The sequence below is a fragment of the Sceloporus occidentalis genome, unplaced genomic scaffold (assembly GCF_023333645.1).
Source record: "Sceloporus occidentalis isolate IW3139 unplaced genomic scaffold, rSceOcc1.0.p SCAF_105, whole genome shotgun sequence".
NCBI lineage: Eukaryota > Metazoa > Chordata > Lepidosauria > Squamata > Phrynosomatidae > Sceloporus > Sceloporus occidentalis.
Window position 1 is genome coordinate 1469234 of NW_028317085.1, and position 23626 is coordinate 1492859.

Here is a 23626-nt window from a genome sequence, read left to right on the forward strand (position 1 = left end):
CTCTCACTGAAAAATGAGTGCGGCCCACATAGAAATGGCCCACTGCAGAAAAAACTTGGACCCCTGATATTTGGGACTAAGTATGGCAGTAAATACAGATCTACTATACACATATGTATTTAGATATTATGTAACAAAAAACAAAGATAACTCCAGCTCACCATTTAGATGTTTTGCAGAGACGCTTCAAATTGCAGGGAGCACGGGATAGAAGGCCGAGCCATATCCTCGGTTAATACCGGTGCTTTATGAAAATGACATCCTCAGTGAGATTCTCAGAAATGGTGTTAAAGTAGTAGCGAAAAGAGGCTGTACACTACGTAATCAATTGTCTCCTAGTGATTTTTCAACCAGTGATAATGTACGTAGTTGGTTACATCTTAAAGGATGTTACAAATGCTCTAAACCCAGGTGCAACTTGTGTAGTTACATCAAGAAAACTAATTTGTTTAGGTCACTAAATAATCGCAAAAGCTACTCTATAAAAACTTTCATCAATTGTGATACAACGCATGTCATATATTTAGCAACATGTACTTCATGTAATGTACAATATGTCGGGTGCACTACCCGAAAGTTTAAAAGACGTATATATGAACACATACATGATTTAGGTACAGCTCTTTCTTCGCTACGATCCATGTCTGGTTTATCCAAATATTTCAGTGAAATACATAATGGTAATACAACAAATTTAGAAGTAATAGGCATAGAACGCGTTCACCCCCCTAAAAGGGGAGGTGATTGGTCCCGTGCTCTTCGCCTAAGGGAAGCTTTTTGGATTTTATGCCTTGACACGAGATTTCCTGTGGGCATGAATTATAGAAATGACCTAGCATATATTTATTAAACTTTATATATTATATTATTATTATTAAGTTGATTTTTGTTCATTTGTTATACGTACTGGAATTATCATTTGGTGTAGAATTTCCATGTGTACCATGATTTATATCAATTGCACCCGCTCCCTTGATTTGCTTTTGATTTGTATCAATTGCACCCGCTCCCTTGGTTTGGTTTGTATTAATTGCACCCACTCCCTATGTTGACTAATTATGGGTTAACGAGGGGGCGTGAGCATAGATCAATCTCTAGACAGAGTCATTTATATATAAGGTGCAGTAGCAGCAACATACTTTTAAGCCATGATTAAGAACCGTAAGGTTTGAAACGCGTTGGCGTATTTTTTCTCAATCACTTGAGCACATCTCTCTTTTTTTCTCTTTTTTTGTCTATCATGTTTTAACTGGTCTTATTAAATTTTGAATTTTTAACCCTTATTTGTGGAGCTGGATCTTCTATCTAAACTGTCATTTAGATATTATGTTACTAGAGAGCATTTACAAATAGCAACAGTAGCTATTAGTAAGCCAGTGTGGGCTCAAGCTACAACACAAATCTGCTTTGTTGTTTTGGTCCTTCACATGGATGTGCACAAGGAGTTTTAGGATGAAAGGTATATATTACCACAAAAAGGACCGTGAAAACATCCCTAATGTGTAACATCCATCTCGCACTGTTTACAACTAACCTATTCATAAATATATATGTTCTCCAATCATCCAAAAGTCTAAACAATAAAGAAATGCATAACTTAACAACAAAGTGTGAGAAAAGTTAACTGCGTTTATTCAGAGATTTTTCCATACATTTCAAATGAACTGTAATAAAATAACATGGATGACTAGATTCAATGCATAGAAAGTGTATATTTTTGTTTTTCCCTTTGTGTTGTTGTTTTAACTACCATGCATAAGCAAAAATGGGCCCACCAATGACAAAACTCCTCATGAGTAAATGAGAATAGATACTTGAGCTGACTTGGTTTCAGTTTGCACTCCACCACTGTTGACAAGCCAGGTCTAGCCAGGAGTTGATCTCAAGCTCACGTTGGCTTGCCAAGCTATATCAGCAGGCTTCTCCTACTGCTTCAGTGGGTTCCTGGATTTTGTCCAACATCTATGAGGAAATACCTACCCTGTATCTATGGATCTAACATGCTACACCTCTTTTTATACGTTTTCCATATTGAGAAAGATTTTCGACTAAGCTGGAAAAGTGGAAACTTTGAATAATTTGAGAGAACATTGGCTAATTAGGAATTTTTACAATGGAGTGCTGAGAGCTACAATATGTGTACCAAGACTGTTATGTGTAAGGAAATGCTTTATCTCTTGTGAAATCCAGACTGCCTTCCTCTGTGACCTTTCTCACACTAAGGGATTCTTTTTAAATGACCTTGGTATCACAGAGAAGGAACACATTTTCTACTTAACAGCTCAATCATATTTAAAGCTATATGGGTGTATGGGAACAAAAAAAGCACCTTAGAGTTAACTGTGTGGTGTTAGGCCTATCTATAAGCCTTATGCATGGACAAAGGAGAGAAAGTGGTATTTTCACCATCCTTTAAAGCTCTATGCCTTAAACCAGTGTTGCTCGACTGTTATGTTTTATGGTAATATTGCTTATTATTATTATTATTCATTTATTTATATAGCGCCAACTTACAGTCCTCTCTCAAAAAATAATTATCGCGCAATCACAGACATTTACAAAGATGTTTAAATTAACAACTCCTTAGCGGTGTTAATTGGGTGCAGAATTCAGTTCTTCGTCTCTGAGGTGTCATTATTCCAGGTCTTTCTCGATTTATCAAGTCTGGCAATGTATGTGTTACTACTCAGAACAAATAAAGTTAAATACCTATTATATTTAAATATATTTGTATATATTAATAACATCTTGTAGATATCAAGCATACCCACTTACTTTGCACCAACAAATGTATTAAATGTGTGACTAGAGAAAGAATAGTAACTTACACATCAGGACAGGGGATGTCCCATGGAAACCACAGTGGTGTATGCAGACATGTAGGTCAGAACTGACAAACATCTGGTTTAAGCTTTTTTTCATCCCTATAAACTTTCTTTATCAGCAGACCTGGAGGCTGCCATTGTTGTCACTCTTGTGATATTTTGAGCGACTTTCCCTGCACTGTCATCACAGTGGGTTAATTCTTCATGGTTCTGATAAGAGGTCTGTTTGTTTATCTAGTTGTTTGGGCTAAGATAACATAGCTAGAGTACATACAATTGACCAATATCCAGCTGCCTGAAAACATATAATGCAACAGCTAGAACTTTAAATTAACTTATACAAAACATAAAACCTATAGTATGCAGGGGGATTGTCAGCTTAATTGTTTTGGTATAAATATACTGACATAGCCAGCCGATGACAAAACCTGCTTACTTCTCTTAATTTAAACACATCTCATTCAAATTATTCGTAAAGATGCAGAGCTTGACAACAGTAAGTTAAAGTCACTGCTCATTGTATACACATAAAGATGGATTTCTAAGACCTGTCTTATTTTATGGGAAAAGTGTATTTTCTTACATGAAGGCTGCTAGCTCAAAATGTTAGTCATAATGCTGGGTCTTCTGTGCATACACAATTACTCATTGCACTTTGGTGGATCGCACTATATGCTTACCCTTTGAAATGAACTTCTACTAGCAAAGAATCAAAATATCACAAGAAAATACAAAGGTGAACATGTAGCAAAATAGTTAGTAACATGAGTTCACACTGTACCTGCAAGCACTTTAGTTCCCCTGCAGATTTTCCTGGAAGGCACACCGCTTGGGACAGAAATGCATCCACATCCTCTAAACTAAGACTTTCCACCTGATAAGAGAAGAAGGTTTAAAACAAAAGGCCATGGGCAATGTGAAAATAGCGGTTCTGTGTTTTGTTTGCAAATGTGTCTCCAGACAGACAACGTGCATAGCAAATTAAGTACATAGCTCTGGGGAGAAACTCCTAAAGGCATCATCACATGGAAGTCCAGATCCAAAAACCTATATACAACTTTACACTTTAGCTGGAGGCCATCCCTTACCTCCCTCCACCTATCCACACCCATTCCTTTCAAAAGCTTTAAGAGACCTGGACAGATTTAGCATATAGAAAGGCTTCACTCACTTCTCCTGTGGATTAGTATAATGACCCACTTGGGCATGATGGGTCGTTTGTTTACATTACTGTTATTACTGAACTAATGTTACAGTCAGCCAGACAGGCAGCTAGAGATTGGATGCATTGTGACAAAAAAAGTTCAGATTTTGGTAATCAAACAGAAAGAGAGACATTTTTAAGATTGTGTGTGTTATCTCTAAACTACTGTTTTATTATAAGTATTACTGTGTCACAGGTTGATTAACACATAATATTCTGGCCACCCTAATGAGGGAGGTATTTTCACTATACAGACTGGGCCCTTAAAAGCAAAGTTATCCTAATGCATAGTAGTAAAATAGTCACATATGCTTCATGTCATTTTCCTAATTGGTGTAGCCTTCCTAAATGGAGGGATATTAATGCTATATCAATTAAAAGCATTACCTAGGTGGTCATTTAATGAATAATCAGGTTGCTATTTGGTCTAGGGGTTGTTTTACACTACAGGAACAGTTCACTAAATTAGCTTGAAGTTTTTAAACAAATTTACAGTCCACTTTCGGAAACACTATGTGTCAAGACCGCTACTTACTCCCCGCTGCTTGACGCTTCTGTCATCTGTGCGGCCTGCAGCCTTGCACGCGTGTGAATAGTCAGTACTCTTGTTCCAGAAATGTATAAGCTTGATGGAGGTTGGGCTGAAACTACCACAGGTGTCTTTCTCAAGGTGCTCATTTGTTCTTTAGAGTTTCTGGGGGCAAGGGTCTGTCTATACGCTACCTGATTTCCAGCTGTCTGCTAATTCACCTACTGCTACTGGTTCCAGAATTCCTGTGGTCAGCCAGTGTCTACTCACCTGCTACTGTTACAGGCCTCAGTAGACGTTAAGGTTTATGATTGTTACAGGTCTCAGTAGAAGTTAAGGTTAAGGATTTAACTATGCAGTACTAGTAATTTCGGTTACATAAGATTTTTTTATGTTTTAACATTAGAATGTTTTTGCTATTCTGTAAAAATGATCAACAGCTTGGCCTTGGTGATTTTCCTCTCCTGATTTTTTTCTGACCGATAGTACTCTTTTTGAGGTAGCTTCACGCAGGTCTAGTTACAAAACCTTATATATATGCAGATCTTTGTTTATAATCTGGGGCAGACCCAGAGACTGAAGCTGGACTTCATATCCATATATATAGCAGAATTCCCGCTGTCTGCTAATTCATCTACTGCTGCCAGTTCCAGTATTCCTGCGGTCAACCGCAATCTACTCTCCTGCTATCTGCATAGCCTCCTACTGCTACCAATTCAAGAATTCCTGCCGCTAGCAAGCATCTGTTCTTCCACTACCAAAGTGCCTACTGTTCGTTGTCCAGCTCCTGAGATCCTGTGGTCTGCGAATGTCTGGTTATATCCCAGTACCAGAGTTCCGGCGCACTGCTCCCGGATTCCTGTATCTGCATGTTTGCCCGCTCCTTGCTCAGCTTACTACTAGTTGTGCACCTCAGTCATCTAGATAGTGGGCAGTGCAAAGCATGGCCTTTCTGTAGCTAGGCCTACCACTATGACATGGTCATTTCAGCCACCCACCAAATGATGACATCTATGTGAAGCGTATAAGGGTGAAAATATACCTTCTGCTAGTACCTTATATCAGCGCTATGGAATTTGATGGCGCTATATGAAACAATAAATAATAATAATAAAATAAAATAATATCCCATTCTTGCTGTTTTTGCTTGCAAGCGGATGATTTCTAATCGTTTAATTTTATTATTTAAAAATAAATTATGAAATTGGACTGTGCATAAACCTATATTATTTTTTATTGTAACGCTAATGTGAACAGATGTTATTATTAAAAAAACAAGTGACAGGGTAAATATTTGATATTTACATGAAAATGTGAACTAAAAGATGAGTATTTTCTAGCTTATCATAATCTATTAAACTGTACCAAAACATAGTAATTAATAACATAAAATACAACAGAAAAATAATAGTAAATGCAAACTATATATATATATATATATACATACATACACACATATATAGAAGTAGCTACATCTTAATTTTTACTGCTCTATTTGCCACGTCAAACTAATATTCCACATTTATTCAAAAGGACAAAATATTAATATGTAAAGATTTGCTCATGTGACTCATGTGTGGCTATGATCGATAATGTATACATGAAAACTATACCTGTAGTGCAAGGTATATGAGCAGGCAGCAAGTGGCAGCGAGTGGAGGTTCCAAGACACTAAGTTCCTCTGCATAATGATCTGCATAAAAGCAAGCCATGCATGTATGGAAACGGAGTCTTTGGATATCAGGACCTGTACCTAGCAATAGGCTTCTCACACCTGGTGTTCCACCTACAAAGAAATACATATTATATATCCCGGTGAGAAAATATTACATATCCTGGCTTTTATTCTATTGCTTAGCTTGTTAGTGTTTCTAAGCTAAATATTACTTGGGTTAATATCACAAAGAAGTGGAAAGAAGTCTAACATGGCAACTATTTGAAAACAACTATTGCTAGTGGTTGTAGGAAGGATAAAAATAGTACACAAATATATTTTCTAGTTATTTGGTTATTACTAGTTAGCTTGTGTTATAGTTTATATAAAAGAGCAGAACCCATATAACGATGCGTATTTATATTACATTTAGTATTGTAGTATGTAGTGCCAGCAGATTCCTTAGCGCTTTACAATCGGTAGGATGAATTTAAAATCACAAACAATAACAAACTGGTACAAAACGGGATACAGGGTACAGGACCCTGCTCTAGCGAGCGTACAATCTAGTTGATTGAGGGAGAAGTAAAACGATAGGAGAGGACTGCTTGGATGAGGATGAGTCGGCATGAGCTGTCGAGGATCGAAGGTTGTTCAGATTGCTTAGACAGGATGTTGGCTGTTACAGGAAAAGTTTGTATGCTTCTTGCAAGGAGCTTTTAAATTTTGCATATGATGGAGAAACACATGCCAGCACGGGGGAGGGAATTCTATATATATATAGTTTTATATAACTAGAATTAACCATGGTACTAATGAATGCTTCAAGTTCAGACATTCATTATCGTTATGACTTACCGGGCTTCAGTTGCTCGTGTATACTGCTATTAATTATGAAGAAAGATATGTGGAACCTATCTAAAATCCTACCTTATGCTTAAGGTGAAAGAGTTGAAGGAGCGAGTGACAGTAGGATATACAAACATTCTATAACATTAGCATGGCCTTTATTCAAATACCTTTTTCACAATAGAACACCACACCAGTTGACAAACTGACCCTTGCATTCGAGACAGGTTAAACACAGGTGTTTATTTATTGTAAGACTAGAATACCTGATGTCAAATAGTTTCATTCATAGAGCAGGCTTGGCTCTATGTCTGCAGATGGATAACAGTGAACTTGTGCAAGGCTCGTGCCTCTAAGGAATGCAAAGTAGAATTCACAAGGCAAAGGGCTTTGTACTACTCAGTAGACTAAAACATATCACTCAGGAAAATAAATGGGAGATCAAGACGGAGACTGACCGCTCTGTCAGTGGATGTCAAGTCCGTATAAAGGGAGATTAATTCTCGGCCCTGTGATGCTAGTTATTTCCTGTCCTGACAAACAGAGATATTTACCTCACACGAGGTGTATGAGGAAGAAAAAGTTAGCATGGCTGTTTACAAATTGGCCCTTAAAATGCGTCTGGTGACATGAGCAAGTTTCAACATGGTCAACAGTACAAAGTTTGCTCCACATTCTAGTGAATTTTAAAGACGGAAGGAAAAGAGATCTTTTTTTGTTTTGTTCCTCTACATAAAAAAAACAGTATTTTAGACTGCACATCGTTTATGGTATGTCATTTAAGCATAGTACCTTGTAAAAAAACATGCTATCCAAGTACCCAATTGGATACAGTCTAGAGCAAAACCACTGAGCAATAATAAACAGCAGTCAAACAATCCAACAAACAAAAAGCACTTGCTGTAATCCAATGACTTCTCATAATTTATGGTCTAATGGCATTTGGAGCTGAAAGGCTAGGTAGAACTTGGGTGTACTAGAAGTAGTGCATTCTCGTGCTTTCCCAGACAGGTGCTTTTAACTCAAAGCTTTTATTATTATTATAAAATTAGTATTATTCACTTTTCCCAAATCCTACATTTTCCAGTTCCAGCTCCAAGTAATGCTGAATTTATTTTAAAAACAGGCATTATTTGAAATCTAACTTTGCCGTATATAATGGGGAAAGGCATCTTCATGGCTTTTTAAGGATCAGCGTAATTATTCTTCACAATTTAGTTATAGGTGCATCTTTAAGTAGCTGATTGTTGTTCATTGGTTAAGGCAACCTTTGTAAGGATGGACAAGAGGAAGTGAGGGAACTTCCAGAATATGAATTTGTTTAGATACGCTGTACGTGCTTCTCTAAGGCACAGATCTTATCTTCCATGATGTGAATTTTTCAACTAAACTAATACACTGATTGCCAAACAAGCTATAAACAGCTTCAGTAAATTAATTTTAAAAGGTCTATGTGAGCTCTTAAATATTTAATTTAATCAAACTGACTAAACAGTTTAATCTAATGATACAAATGATCTCTCTTTGTCCCTAACACCACTACTAGGGCAAAAGTACTGATGCAGCCAATATGTTCTTTGTCCGTTTAGGACACCTGATAAAATGCAAAGTTCTACTTCATAACATTTACTCCACATGCTACAGCAGTTTTGTTTATGAAGCAATTATCACTCCCCTTAAAAAAGGAGATTTTCATGTTTTAATCAATAATACACATTTAATAGCATAGGTAATATAGTACACAAAACAAAGCAAGAATTCAGCGCATTGACAGCAAATGCCATTTAAAAAACATCCATCTGAGGCATAAATACAGGGGATTCCGTCACACTATTTGGCCATGATATGTTCTGCCAATCACATCTCCTTGCACGGGATATACTTACCACCTGTCAGCTCCAGCACTGGCAAACAGTGCAGAGGGGGTCTAATGAGACCCCTAAGGAACATTCACATTGACTTTAATGGGAGCACTCCTGCTTTGAGCACTATACACATACACACTGACACTACAGTATATACACACTCGCATACACTCCCCCTCTCACCTCATAGAGACCAGCGACACTGCTGCTTGTTTTCTGCAAACATGAATCAAACACTCCATGCTTTCCTGTGGGGCATGGTGAGGAGAGCGCTGTGCACTACTTGACCCCACTGGAAGCCTCATCACGGCACCCACTACACCACGCCCTCACAGGAAAACATAGGGTGCCAGATTCACAAAGGCGGCCCAGCAAAATCCTAGGTGCCAGGAAGCGGTTTCTAGTCACCATGGTGACAGGGCTGTTGAGCCTTGTGCTACAGGCATAGTATAATTAAACATTTACTGCCACAAGCCAACATATGCTCTCCCTCTGAATTTAAAGAAAATAATTCTGAAATAGCAATTGTATAACAGCCTTACCAGGTGTTGACAGTGGAACAGCCTTTACTAAAGTTGGCCGATCCAGTGGGTTTCCAGGATAGACATACCATTCCTTGACTACAGGACATGTTTCCTGAGAACCTAGAGATCAAAGAATTCCAGTGTATTAGTGTAGTATTTAAAGTAGGTAAATGTTCAAAAATGAGAAAATATTTTGGATTCAGTATATGCAAAATAATACAATATAATAGAGATCCAGCAACTGCAGACGTTGGCGTGGTGCTGGATGTGGGATCCATAGCCTCTCCAGAGCCTCCCAGAACCTGTGGAGGCTCCAGAAAGACCGTGATTACTTGCATTGTATGATCCCAACAACTGGAGCTGAGATACCTGGACATTCAGCAGAGGACACAGATGCACAAGTAGAGTCAACAGAGACACAGCTAGGCTATCATGCTCGACATCCTGCGCACTCCATTATCAACACTCTCACCTCTTACAAAAAGGCAGCCTTACCATTGCCAGTGCCGAGCAGGACTGCATAAATATGCTGACGGGCACGTCTATAGACAAGAGCTTGTCCAGGGATCTCGGAGTCGGTATCATCTTCCAATGTGTTACTGCATTCAGTCTCTCCAAGGCACAGAACGTTGCATATCATGGTGTTATCCCCCTTATAGTGATGATCTAGAACAATCTGCCGAGAATAACACTATTGGTTCATTTGTAGATTGACTTAGACAAAGTGATATACCGTATATGTCTTTATAAGAATATAACATATAAAATATAAAATTAAGCTACAAACCCAAAACACTGAAAAAGGATTTAGCCGTCTAAGACATACATCACACTTTTCTATTCTTTACGAACACGGGTCAAGCAGATGCAATGCACTCGAGTCTACGTTGGCTCACCCAGCTATAGCTTTCAAAGATACAATTACAAGCATTTATATACCAAGTGTACCAGTCCAATTAGATGCACCCATACCGAAATACATACTGGGAATCATATAAAAGCCCATCAAAAACTCCTATGTGAGAGGAAAGTATTGGGTATTCAACTGTACCGTATGGTGAAATATTGCATAGCCCACTACTCATGCAAAATATCCTAACTCAAGTCAGAACTAATCCTAATCGCTAAAGGGTAAGTTGGTAGGATAGCTGTGATTAAAACTCATACATGTGAAGGGCGAAACTGGTCCTATGTAATAGAAGCAGACTTTGGAGAAATATCAATAATTTAACTATACATTATACAGGGCCAACAAAGCTCTTCCTGCAGCAGAAGCTCAGTGAGGTTGGACTTTTATAATGGATACTAAAGTCAATGAGTTGGAACTACAACTCTTGCAGATTCCTCTGGCCATGATCCCTTTAGTGAATAAACCCAAAAGAATCTCCAGCAATCTGTAACCCTCTCTGAATACCATTAATAGGGCTCATGTGTGTTAAGTGGGTTGCTAGCCAGGAAGATTGGTCAGAATTTCAAAATAGAAACTAAAAAAAGAAAAACAGTCACTGTAGCAGCTTTCACCAACATGAATTCACTTTACCAGTAGTATCAATTATACATGAAATGTGAGTTAATATTATAAACCCCACTAGTACACATGCAGAATGGTACCTCAATCAGCCTGGCCTCCCAAGACATAAGGAAAGTCATTGTGATAATCTGTATGGACCAAATTGTAGAGCGAAAGGGGGAATTGGAGCTGACAATAGAAAATAAGTTTGCACATAAAACACACCAGTAAAAGAACAGTGAGAGTTGTTATGGATATAATGCTGTTTTTAGTGTGTTCTTTCAAGATTCCTGGCAACAAAAAACATAACTATTATTTTAAGTACAATTAGCGTAATCCAAGAAACACTGTACCCTTTTGCAACACATGGAAGTATACCTGAACAACGTCTTTGTCTGGGCACACAGGAGTTTCTGGAACTTTGGTGTCATCAAGACACTGGGACTTTGAAGATAGCCATGGTGATGTTTGCTGTGGTAATATGTATGATTTCACCCCCTTTTGTAGTAACTGGAGGTCAGACCTGTTAGGAAAATACTTCTCTACCTCACTGAGATAGTGTGGTGACATTTGTATACGTGCAATAAAAGCAGCCACAGCTTGAATAACCTGGGTTCTCCTGTTATGCCGAGTACCCTTTGAACGATATAACGTTAAGCAATTTTTTTGAAAGTCTTCCACCATGTGCATTGGTACTGTGTCATTACCAAGTAGACAAGCAAGGAGAGGCAAGTCAGAAATACGGAGGCCAAGACTACTACAGAGGCCCTCTCTTGAGTACATTAGAGTGACTAGGTTGTGAAGTTGAAGCTTGTTGATAGAGAAATAAGGAACAGTATTAAAGATGAGATAGTCACTGTCCTCTCCTAGGATTCCAAGGCACTGGTGCTGTAGACCATATCTAGCCACTTCATAGTCACCTTCTACACGTGAACAAACGACCTCCTGGCCCAGAGCTTTCAATGCAAATCGTGTAAAAGTGGATATACCAGAAGGTATAAAGAACATATGTCTGTCAGGCTGCTTACCGCTACATTTAATGAAACTGAATATTTTTGATATTTCATGGTTGTCCCTCAGTCGCCTCTGTGCCCATTCTGCTCTCTTCTTTTGCTCTACAACACCATCAAAGATGAACACAAGACGAATCCCAGCAGACTGAAAAGCTGTAATAAATTTCTGCAAACTACTTAAGTATTCTTTCCACTGGCCTCCATGAACCCAAGCATTTGGTGTGTACCACATCCTAAGGCAGCCCATAGCATCTACCACAATGGTTGGTGTACATCCAGGATATAATGACCTTTGTCTGTGGGCAAGTGTCTTTATGTTGATCATATTACAAACATTGGGGCTGTTTTGAGCAAAACTCTGTAGACCTTTGATGCCCATTTTTGCTAAATGTTGTAATGACAAATTTCAACCTGGGTTAAAAAAAAATAAAATAAAAAAATTAAAAAAAAGATTGTTAACAGTTCGGATATAGGTAACGCATTGATCTACACTAGACGATAACTTGTGCCATTACCAATCTGTAACCCTATGTTTTCCTATGTTCCCACCAGCCTCTCAGGACACTTGTTGTGACAGCTGACATGTGACATTATTTATTTCTAATATCCTTTAAGAGCCGTAACATGTTAGGCAGAATGTTGGCAAAATATAACTAATGCATATCAATATTTTTTTTATATAAAATAAACTATTAATTTATAAATAAAATTAGTATAGCTTTATCTTAAGGACAACAAAGTAGCGTGGTTAACATTGGCGTTAATAGTATGATAATAGTAAACGTGTATAATTTGATATAGTTTTATAAATTGTCCTTTCCACTGACTCTTTATACACAGCAAAAGCTGTGTGAAATACCAGGGCCCTAAGCACACCTTGACCGCCGTGATAACGCATATCTAATAATACAGGGGGCTTGTACAGTGAATGTGGCTCAGTCACGCTAATAAAACTACAAGTCCCATAATGCATTTGAAGATTATTAATTCCCTAAGCACGAACTTCCCGGTGAGTTGCGATGCTATTATATATACTGAAGGTAGAATGCAGGCGCCTTGATGGCTTTGTTTGGTGAGCACCCACCTGTTTTGAGTCTGGAAGATTGCGCAACTCCGAACTTCCGCTTCCGGTAAGTGCGGTCGGGGAAATCTACTTTAGAATTAGAATGTGTCTTTGCTTGGAAAGGCTTCATCTTTATTGAGAATACTACAGCCGATTGTTGCTGCCGAACGATTATTCGGACGGACGCGTGACAATGCATTGTGGCAGTCAAACTTTTAAAGCACTAGTGGGGATTTGTATTTAACTCTGTATATAGCGCTTAAGAAATAAAAGCCCCTTATAGGTATTTGCGTATCTTTTCTAATAAAAAGTAAAAATAATTAACCCCGTAATGACCACCTCTGTAAATGTGGTAGAGGATGTTTTTTCCCATTTGCACTAGCTGTTTGTTCTACCAAAATATTGCTCACTTATGTCCCCTACACAATATATATACATTGTGTATATATATACTGTATGTTTAGTTGATGCTTTGCTATCAATTAAAATGCCCCCCTCCACAGCCACCAAATTTCTTCCCATCCTCAGGTCCCAAGTCATCCATCCATAGCATCCTTCCTTGGAGCAGTTTCTATTGGATGCTAGTAGTATTGCGTTCCTCACCCCTCCGATACACACGCTAACAAACCGGATGCACGCTAACATAATCAGACACACATAAACACATGAAAATCTCCCTATTTACCGATCCATCAACTCTCCTCTCTCCACATAACTTGCCTTTCTCCTTTTCTGTTTTGTTAATTGCTGTGGTGGGAGTGCATGCAGCTTCAGTGTTCAGCACCGATATAGGCCCCCGGTTAGAGGCCAAATTGGGAAAAAATCATATATATATATATATATATATATATATATATATATATATATATATATATATATATATATATATATATATATATTAGTTTTGACTTAAATACAAAATAGACACCAACATATACAGGGGTGCAGAGGTTCATTCCAGACACAATGATCTATGTCATTGTACCATTAAAAAAACTCTCCTTAAGCATAAAATACAGTGCTGTATACAGTGATTTGAAATTAGCATTGATAAGAACTTAGTCTAATCTAATTTTGTTCTAATACATTTTATCTGCAGACTGATGCAGTGCCAGTGTTATTTTCCGTGACTTCCTAATCAAACACCACACTGAGCTGATTCTTTACGGAAATACTAATGAAGTCAGATCATCCACAGATATCCAGGCTTGCCACTCTGCCCCAGAAATGCCTTATACCCCCTATATGCCACTGTGCGCCATGATATGCCTTTTAACCCTCTAAATGCCACTGTGCCCCATGATATGCCTTTTGACCCCATATGTGCCAGAATTGCCTTATACCCCTTTATGCCACTCTGGCATTTAGGGGGTTAAAAGGCATATTATGGGGCAGAGTGGCATATAGGGAGGTATAAGGCATTTCAGGAGGTAGAGTGGCATTAAGGGGGTTAAAAGGCATTTCACAGAGCACTCTGCCTCCAGAAATGCCTTATGCATCCCGCTGCAGCGGAAGTTGTCTACGCGAATCGTGAAAACGACCCCCCCACCTTTAAAAATTAATTTTAAAAAATCCCACACTTTTAATAAAAGTAAGTTACACACCAAAATTGTACAAAAAATGTAATAACAATGTTAATATATATATATATTATGATTGTTGACAGTAATCTCAGGCATACCCAGATTCCAGCATATACTGGTTGGCTGGGCATGTGATTGCTGTCAACAATCATATATAAATTAACATTGTTATTGCATTTTTTGTCACATTTTGGTGTGTTAACCACACTTTTATTAAAAGTAAGTAACGCACCACAATTGGACAAAAAAATCAACAATATCCTGACAGCAATCACATTCCTATCATACCCAGGCAACCAGTAAATGCTGGAACCTAGGCATGATGGGACTGTGATTGCTGTTAGCAATCACACTCCTATCATCCCAAGTCAGCCAGTACATGCTGGTACAGGGTGGCTGTTAGTGATGTGCAGACCCCATACTGCTGGCAGCATCAATACACAAGGGGGGCAGCTAGCCAGGTTTCAGCATGTACTGGCTGACTTGGCATGATAGGAGTGTGATAGCTAACAGCAATTACAGTCCCATCATGCCTAGGTTCCAGCACTTACACATCCATGCTATCACACACACACTAATTCATTCATAGAGTCATTCCCTCAATCACGCATACTTATTCAAACACCCTCCCCACCCCCTTACCTGCACTACAGCTCTCGATGCCGCTTGCAGACTTCAGCAGGGGGCGCGGCCTCCCTCTGCATTCTCTTGTACTGCACAGAGGAAGCAGGACTGGAGCAGGGTCATGTGATATTCCGCTTCCCCTGTGCAGTACAATAGACCCTCACACAGGTAAGCACCAGGGCTGTTGTGATCCTGGCTGCCGATCTCCCGCGGGCCGCATGTTGGACGCCCCTGCCCTAGCTCTATGATGTGATGCACATCTCCACGAATTTTATATATTTACTGCAAGTTGGCTCTGGTGCTGGCTCGGCCAACACTGTGGGTGGGGATGTGCGTGTGTGGAAAACCCTCCCATTGATTTCAAAATGGGTTCTTTCTTGTCATTGATTGGCTGCTTTATTGTATGTACATTTGTATGTATTGTATTTGTATTGATCTTTGTCATGGGTATAGGGGTACTAGATTGTAAGCTTGTTTGAGCAGGGCCCTCCTCACCTGTTGTCTCTGTAAGTCAAATTGTTATGTTACATTCTACTTATGTCCTGTCCACCTATTGTACAGCGCTACGGAATTTGATGGTGCTATATAAAACAATAAATAATAATACTAGACACAAAACTGAATTTCCTCATTCTTGGCTTGCAAGTCTCCATGCACATTTTAATAGTGAATTGCAAAGAAGTATGCAGCTTAAGGTTGATTAGGGATACATGGTTTGCCTAAAACTAGTTTTATGAATAGTTTAACCCATCCTAAAAAAAATGTATTGACTTTATCTGCTGATATAGTTATAACTTAGTGTATTAAGAAAATGTTATATGTACAATTTCCTATAAACAAGATTTCTATGTGTGTATTTTTTTTTTTGTATTGTCCATAGTGCCAAACAGATCTCATGTTTGTTTACAGGTGAGCTGGCTTGAGCCCAACATCTGGCTCTGCCTGATTTCTCAAGGGTGAATATGGTGAAAATCCAACCACAGTTTGAATGTTGCCTGAGCCAAAAACAGCGCTGTAACATATCATCTCAAATGAAACTGGAAGGGCAATTGAGTACCCGCTGCAGCATAGGTAGTAAACAAACTAGACCAAATACACATAATGAAAGACGTCACATAAAATCTTGAATACCCTATAAGAAAGTACGAACAGCGACAGCAACAGTCTAGTGTGGGACCAAAGTTGTAAAGACCTCATACGTGTATTCTCTGCTAGAAAGTAGATTGGAAACTAAGAACAATTGTAATTGGAATATGCTTTTTGTTAGTGAACTATACATTTATAAATACAGCCGAAGGTACTTTTGAATGTTGCACACCTCCCATCAGTCCTGGTTTTTGCAGGGCAGTCCCTATTTGCAGGTACTGTACCAGGTATCAGTACCGTTGTCACATTAATGTAATGTCTTGTTGCTTTTGTTTATGTATTAATGCATATATTAAAATTAATAAAGAAACACATTTAAGATTAAACTCTCTGAATTATGCTGATCGCTACCCTGTGTTTTATGAATGTCACCTTTCCCCATGCTGCTTGTTTAGTCATGTGTTGTGTTTAACTTTGTTGATGTGGTATAACAAATTCTATCTTTCCAGTTGTTTTGCATTACCCTCACTTACTACACAACTATGTCAGACTCTCCCCTACATATTTTTGGTTTAAACTCTCCCTAAAACCCTGTTCTAAGAAGCACACAATCAATATCATATTGTGGTTTTGTAATATTCTGTCATCCCTGATACTAAACCTCTAATTTGCCCTACAAAAATCACAGATTATAAAAAAAATCAACTATTTATAAGACTCGAGTGACTGATCTAGGAGTTACTATGGGAACTATAGTATATATATAGAACTATATGATTTTAATAACTTTGTTTATTTCAATGTAACAAGTTTTCTTTCTCTATTCCACCACAATGAGGCATTGAGAAATCAAGCTGGAGACAGAGTAAGTAGCTGTAGACACTGGCTATCCCATACCAGCTGTGATCTCTGTGATTGGCTACTACAGTCATCACATGTCTCATCCACACACCAATCAGGTCCTTAAGGATAACCTCAACTGTGAGACAGACCCCTGCACCAGTATCCTGCAGAAACCAATTCATCATCAAGTTCTACATGTGACATTCCATAACATCACTATGGTCCTCAATGGTGGAATGTCCTTAGACAAAATATTAATTGCATTCTCTCCACTATATTAAGCAATTGGGTTATGTCAGATCTATATTTTATTCTCTTATCAGAAGGAAAGAACTCCTGTTAATTACAACAAAACAACACAGAAGATTTTTTTCAGTTTCTATGGCAACAACTTATCATTGTATGCTTTTGTGTCATACAACAAGTGACAAAATGTGAATGAGGCAATCTTTTACATGATTCAAGAATTATTTCTGTGGAGGCAGTACTATGAATAGTTTCTAATTCTGCATTGAGTTTCAAAACTGTTAAATTCTGAGGGTAGAACAGCACCTTTAATGTTGCAATGATAATGGGCATATAGCGAATAAGAAAGCATAAGTCACTTCATTAAGTTTAGTGCTCATCCTATTTAGAATCAGCAGTTCTGTGTTCAAGTTTTTGAAGGTCTATCAACATAACATAAATATGAAAGTATATCAATCAATTCTATTCCAATTTGTGTTTTATGCATTTTATAATGTGTTTATTATTTTTGTAATCGGAATAAACTAAGCAACCAATTGTTGTTTTTTTTATCTTAACAAAACAGTGGCTGTTTTTTTTTTTTTTTTTTTAACTTAGTTTACCTTTTTATTAGAGGCTTTTCAAAACAGCCATGCTTTATTGCAAGCCCTGTTTCCTAGCAGCCAATTGATGCAGCCCCAGTCACCTAACAATGGAGGATGGCAAGGGAAGAGAGCTGGGTTTGTTTAAACTACTTCATTCACAGCCTGGTGTCCTCCACTATTGTGTAGGTTACAATAGCACCCAAAGAATCCATTGTAGCGGAAAAACAAATCAAAATGGGAAGGGAGATGCTCTGCATAAAAAAAAAAAAAAAAAGCAGTACCACAATTTAAGGCTTAAATTTGTGATTTAAGCTATTGGCTGCTGTTTAACATCACTGGAAGTTAATTTACACAAAACGTTGCTTTTTGGTTCGTTCTGAACATTACATTATGTGTCTGAAGAAAATATTACCTGTGTGCATGTGTATGTTTGTGTGTTATAACTATAGTCATTTTATTTTTATTTGGTTTTACAAATAGGATTTTGTCATGTTTAGATACAAATCCACATCTATACATTCACAGCATTGAGTGAGAGCAAATATCAGCCATGCAATATATACCGAAGAAGGAACGCTAAGGAATAAATATATAAAAGCTTAATATATTTCCATTTCAAATATCGGAACTACACAGAAAGATACAGAATGGATGCATTCAAGCTACAATCGGAGATGCTGCTGACAGGTGGAAGGAGAGGATATGAAGAAAGAGATAAGGCGTTTGGGAGAATCAGGGTATAAAGATGAAAAGATAACCAGGGAGAGATACTGCCACTTGGAGTACTCCGGGGATTATGTTCTGATGTTATTGTCACAAGGGGACACAAATTAAACAGAGTAAAGCTCTGAGGAGTCCAAGTCAGATTAATACATTTAGTGACTGGCTGCACAAAGACTTGCTATTGTAGATGTATCTGAATAGCTGTGAATAGTTTGGAACATATGCAGGCTGTCACCGCAGGTGCCCACATCTGTTCTTCTTAGGCAGATGCTCACAGAAAAGGGGGGAAAAAAGGTTTTAAATACTCAGGAACCAGCCCTACACCCTCCCCCATCTACTTTACCCTTCTCCCCTTAAAGAATAGTTGTGATTTGGTTAGGGACGGGGGTTGGGGTGCAAAGTGTAACAACAAAAAAACATGATCATCAAGACAGCAGGTCTCATGTAGACTTCAGAGGAATCCTCTACTTACAAATGCGATCAACACACAAAGGGGAGTGCTCCATGGGACTGCCATAAGGGGTAAATGCCTCCTCTATAGAGACTTTTCATATATTAATTGCATGCAGCATTTACACCAAACTGTTGGACTGAAGCATTTGGCTGGAATGTTCTTCTGGTGATTGGATGGAGTGTGTAAAATACATCATATAATCGGGTTGGATATGCGCAGCTGAGTGCTATGTTTTTTTATGTTTACGTAGCTTGTAGCTTGGAATATCTAGCCACAGGCCGCATGCTGCCCTACCCAATCTGCCGCTAGAGCAGTTGGGTGTGTGGCGTTGTCAGCCACCAGCCCACTGAGCACTTGCCTGGTGTGCCAGATGGCCAGTCTGGGCCTGAAAGTAATTTGTCAGAGCTACATGCCAGAATTGTAATGCTTTATCAGCAATAAACTGCCTGATACTAGAGGGGTGCAGAAGATTTCAGCCTTGCCTTCTTTAATAAAATTGTGCTATTTCTATTCAATCTATTTGCGATAAAGAAATTGACCAAGCAACCTTCCATCGCATGATTTCAGCCTTTTCTTTCCATGTTCTCCTAATTACATTTTTGTCATCCGCATTTTTGGACATTTTCGCTGGAGCAGTCATTGCAGCTTGCTATATCCCATGGCTCGTCCTGTAGAAAGCACACATATAAGGGATCCTTACCAAAACCATATTAAACTGGGAACTCCCAGGATTTTTTGTTATAACTACTTCATCCAAAAATAAAACTTTCTTAAAATTGGTTCTTGTTTTTAAATAATACAATATTTCAACCCCTTCACGACCACCCCGGTACCCGGTACTTCATGCATAAATGGTTCCATGCATGGAACTGCATGTCAGGAACTTGGGGGGATGGATGTGTCTGACCACTCGGTAACCCAAGTGATCAGTCTACAGCCATACCCCTACCCCATATGTTGCACAACATTGAAGAATGTCAGATACAATGTTTATAAACATTGTATCTGTCTATATTACCCTGCCTCTCTCCTCCTTACTTTGTGGTTGTGAACTGGAGAGAAACAGAGTATGTTGTTCCTGTGTGTCTTGAGCGATTTTTGTTTTAGATATAATTTTCGCTGCTAATCATTGTTCTATTCAGCAGTACTTGACCCTAAGGGGTAGCAGGTCTAACGATGCTGGACCCCCATTAAGAACCATATTGCTCCCAGTAATCCTCATCCCTCTGTGGAGTGGGTCCCTGCAGCTATCTCTCTGCCAGATATAACCCCCAACATTATATTGACAACAACGTAATTCATCCGAATGTCACAATTTTTAGCCCATCACAGTTTATGGAACTGTTCATGGGTGATGACTTTTGGAAGGAAATATCATGCCAATCCCTCTAGGCTGCCAAAAAAGTTGCCACCAATACCAGATGTTATGTGGCAAGGCGTGAGCCATGTACTCCAACTGAACACTCACCTTAATAATGGGGATTATGGAAAAGCTATATTTAAGGTCCTACTGGGGCATAGACCCCATTATTTTAACCGTAATTTTCCCTAAGACAATGCAAGTATGCAAAGGTAAGAAATTCTCCTTCGCTTTTATTCCTTAACCATAACGCCCAGAGCCTTCCCAGAGATGATCCCATTAAATTTGCTGCAGTTTATGCCCCAGAGGGAAATGTATACAACAATACTAAACGCTCCTGGTATGAGTGTCTACTAGACGTGCAAATGGGCCAAAAACGATTCGGACAACGAACTTCCGCGGATATAAACCGGTAGTAACGTGACATGCCATCATATTGCCCTCAGTTGACGTTAGGGAAAAACAACGCTTTCTGTGAGGCTCTCCCCCAATTGGAGGATCGGCAGAGGACGTCACTGCAAGCTGCCGTATTGCTCTGAGTTGTCGCTTTTGGTGAAATCTTCCCAGGTCAACTTTTGTAGCCATACTTCATTATGAGGAAAATAACACAAGAAGGTTGCAATCTATGTGATGAAGATTGCAGCCCATAATACCTTTTTCATTTTTAAAAAGACAAACCCCACCAAAAATATCCGCTTGAGTTGATTAGAAGGATCTAAGCTCAAGATGACCCTGTCCCTTCAGTGTCTTCCAGGAAATTCTGGGAGAATTGGGGCTGCACATTTGCCTTTCAAACTCCTTCCTACCTCCAAAAAATCCAAGACACAGAAACAGTGCAGAATGTGCTATCCCAAGGGCATATGAAGGACACAAGGGCACCTGTTTTAAGGAGGACCATAAAGTTGCCGGTTACCCAAAATAAAAAATGTATCTAGTTTATATATTCCTTTTTCCCAGTCATATCATTGAAAGTTTGATGTTTTCATTCCTTATAGTTAATGTTATATTTTGCCAGTTTACAATCTTTTGTTAAGGGTCAATTCAGTTACCACTATGAAAAATGGGTCCATGAGCAGAATGTGGCTTGTCTCTTGCCAAGTTATTTAGTAAACAGATTCACCAGACCTAGTTGGTGACTTTTTTGGATAGATATATAAAGGAAAAAATGTACACAAATAGATATATATATATATATATATATATATATATATATATGTGTGTGTGTGTGTAAATGAGACTATTATAATGATCAGTATTGGTTATATCGTTTCACAATACTGATCATTATAATAGGTATATAAAGATTTACTCTGACGTTCAATACATGTGTTGGCTGGCTTCAACAGTGTAAAAAGCAAATGCCTGTAAAGAAAAGGCTACAGATTGTCTGGGGACAGCTGCAGACCACCACACTGCATTCTGCCAATGCCAGGTAAGAAACATGATTCTCTGGTCCGAATGATCATAGCAACACCAAGATTGGAGATCATAGTAGTGAAGATCACTAGTCAAACTAATCCTATTTTCTGCTCTTGAAAGCCATGGCTTTTTTATGAAAGCAGCGGTGGATCCCACCTGCCAGGTGTGGATGATACAGACAGGTGGGGTTCATGTCAAGACTTGGAGAGTGTTCTTCTCACACTTTTTATTCCTGATATCAGTGGATTCATTTGAAATGCCACAGTTTGTGTAAACATTGTTCCTGACCAGGTGCACCCATGAACCATTGACACATGCAACTATGTGGAATAAAAAGTCCTCAACAACCATAGCATAGATTTAAAGGACACAGACAAATTATGACTCTGAAGAGAAGTGGGCCTAGTTTGCCTCAGCAGCCAGTGTTAATGATTGTGTAGAAAAAGCCATATTCAATAGGAGTCTTTCCATACACTTTGAAATGTATGGAGATAAAACTTTAGCATGTTTGTCTACCTCATCCCAATTGTATGTTAAAGGTAAAGGTTTCATACCAACAACACGAGTTGGCATTAATAAGGGAGGCAGCGCCCTACAACACAATTTTGAATACAGAGCCAGGTCATGAGCACCAGTGATCTGCTGATCCACATAGAATTCTCAGCAGTTCCATTTGCAGTTTACTTTGGCTGCTTTCTGCAAAATATATTTATATCACAACATGTATAGCTTGGGGAGGAGAAATGCCTATAAAGACATAAGGTCATATTCTAAAAAACATGAACCTTAGATATAATGTAAACAAGTTTTGCTTCACTGAGAGGTGACAGGGGTTAATATGGCCACGGCATTTAAACATGCATAGGATTAGCATAAGTCTTGAATATACTGTTAGACAAGACCAAGTACAAGTATGAAGGAAAGTGGGCCCTGTTTGCTTGTTCCTAAGGACAAATGGGCCCCCGCAAGCATTAGTTTATCCAGGCCCACTGGAGCAGTGGAAATGTGTTCTCTGGTGCGATAACTCAGATTTCATATAGAAGTCTGATGGATGAATGCATGGTGCCCTCTGTAAAGTTTGGTGGCGGAGGGATAATGGTTTGGCGCAGTTTTTTCAGGGTTTGGGCATTTAAGACAATTGTATGCCGACTTTGTGGCACCAGTTTGGGGAAGACCCTCTCCTATTCCAATAAAGCAAAGTCCATAAAGACATGGCTCGCCAAGTTTGGTGTGTAGTAACAGGAGTGGCCTGTGCAAAGCCCTGACCTTAACACCACTGAATACCTTTGGATGCGTTGGCTGCATGGGACAACTTTCCACAGACACACATAAAAATCTTGTGGAAAGCCTTCCCAGTCTAGAGGCTGTGTGTGTGGCAGGCTACTCTATATAAATGCCCGTGGTTTTGGAATGGGATGTTCACCGAGCTCATCTAGGTATGATGGTTAGGTGTCTATATACTTTTGGTCATATAGTGTCCTCAGTTGGTGTCATATATACAAAATAGTACTATATTATGATCATTGATCTACAAATGAGGCTGCAGAACGACATAGAAACATAGAAAGTGATGGCAGATAAGAACCAGTAGGCCCATCCAGTCTGCCCAACCTCTGAGTACTTTTCTTTAGTACTTGCCCTTATCCTATATCTAGCTTGGCCTTATGC

At 38.8% G+C, this 23626-nt stretch overlaps 1 protein-coding gene across 1 annotated transcript in view; it reads right to left on the reverse strand.

The window, feature by feature from the left end:
- Positions 1-12352, reverse strand: part of LOC149283378 (constitutive coactivator of peroxisome proliferator-activated receptor gamma-like) — a 34766-nt gene extending 22414 nt beyond the window's left edge. The window contains exons 1-5 of the mRNA XM_089497611.1: positions 11339-12352; positions 9958-10126; positions 9469-9570; positions 6172-6344; positions 3607-3699 (exon numbers count right to left, since the gene is read on the reverse strand). Of these exons, the coding sequence (XP_089353737.1) occupies positions 3607-3699; positions 6172-6344; positions 9469-9570; positions 9958-10126; positions 11339-12352 (1551 nt within the window). The remainder of the gene's footprint in view (positions 1-3606; positions 3700-6171; positions 6345-9468; positions 9571-9957; positions 10127-11338) is intronic.
- Positions 12353-23626: the final 11274 nt, after the last annotated feature.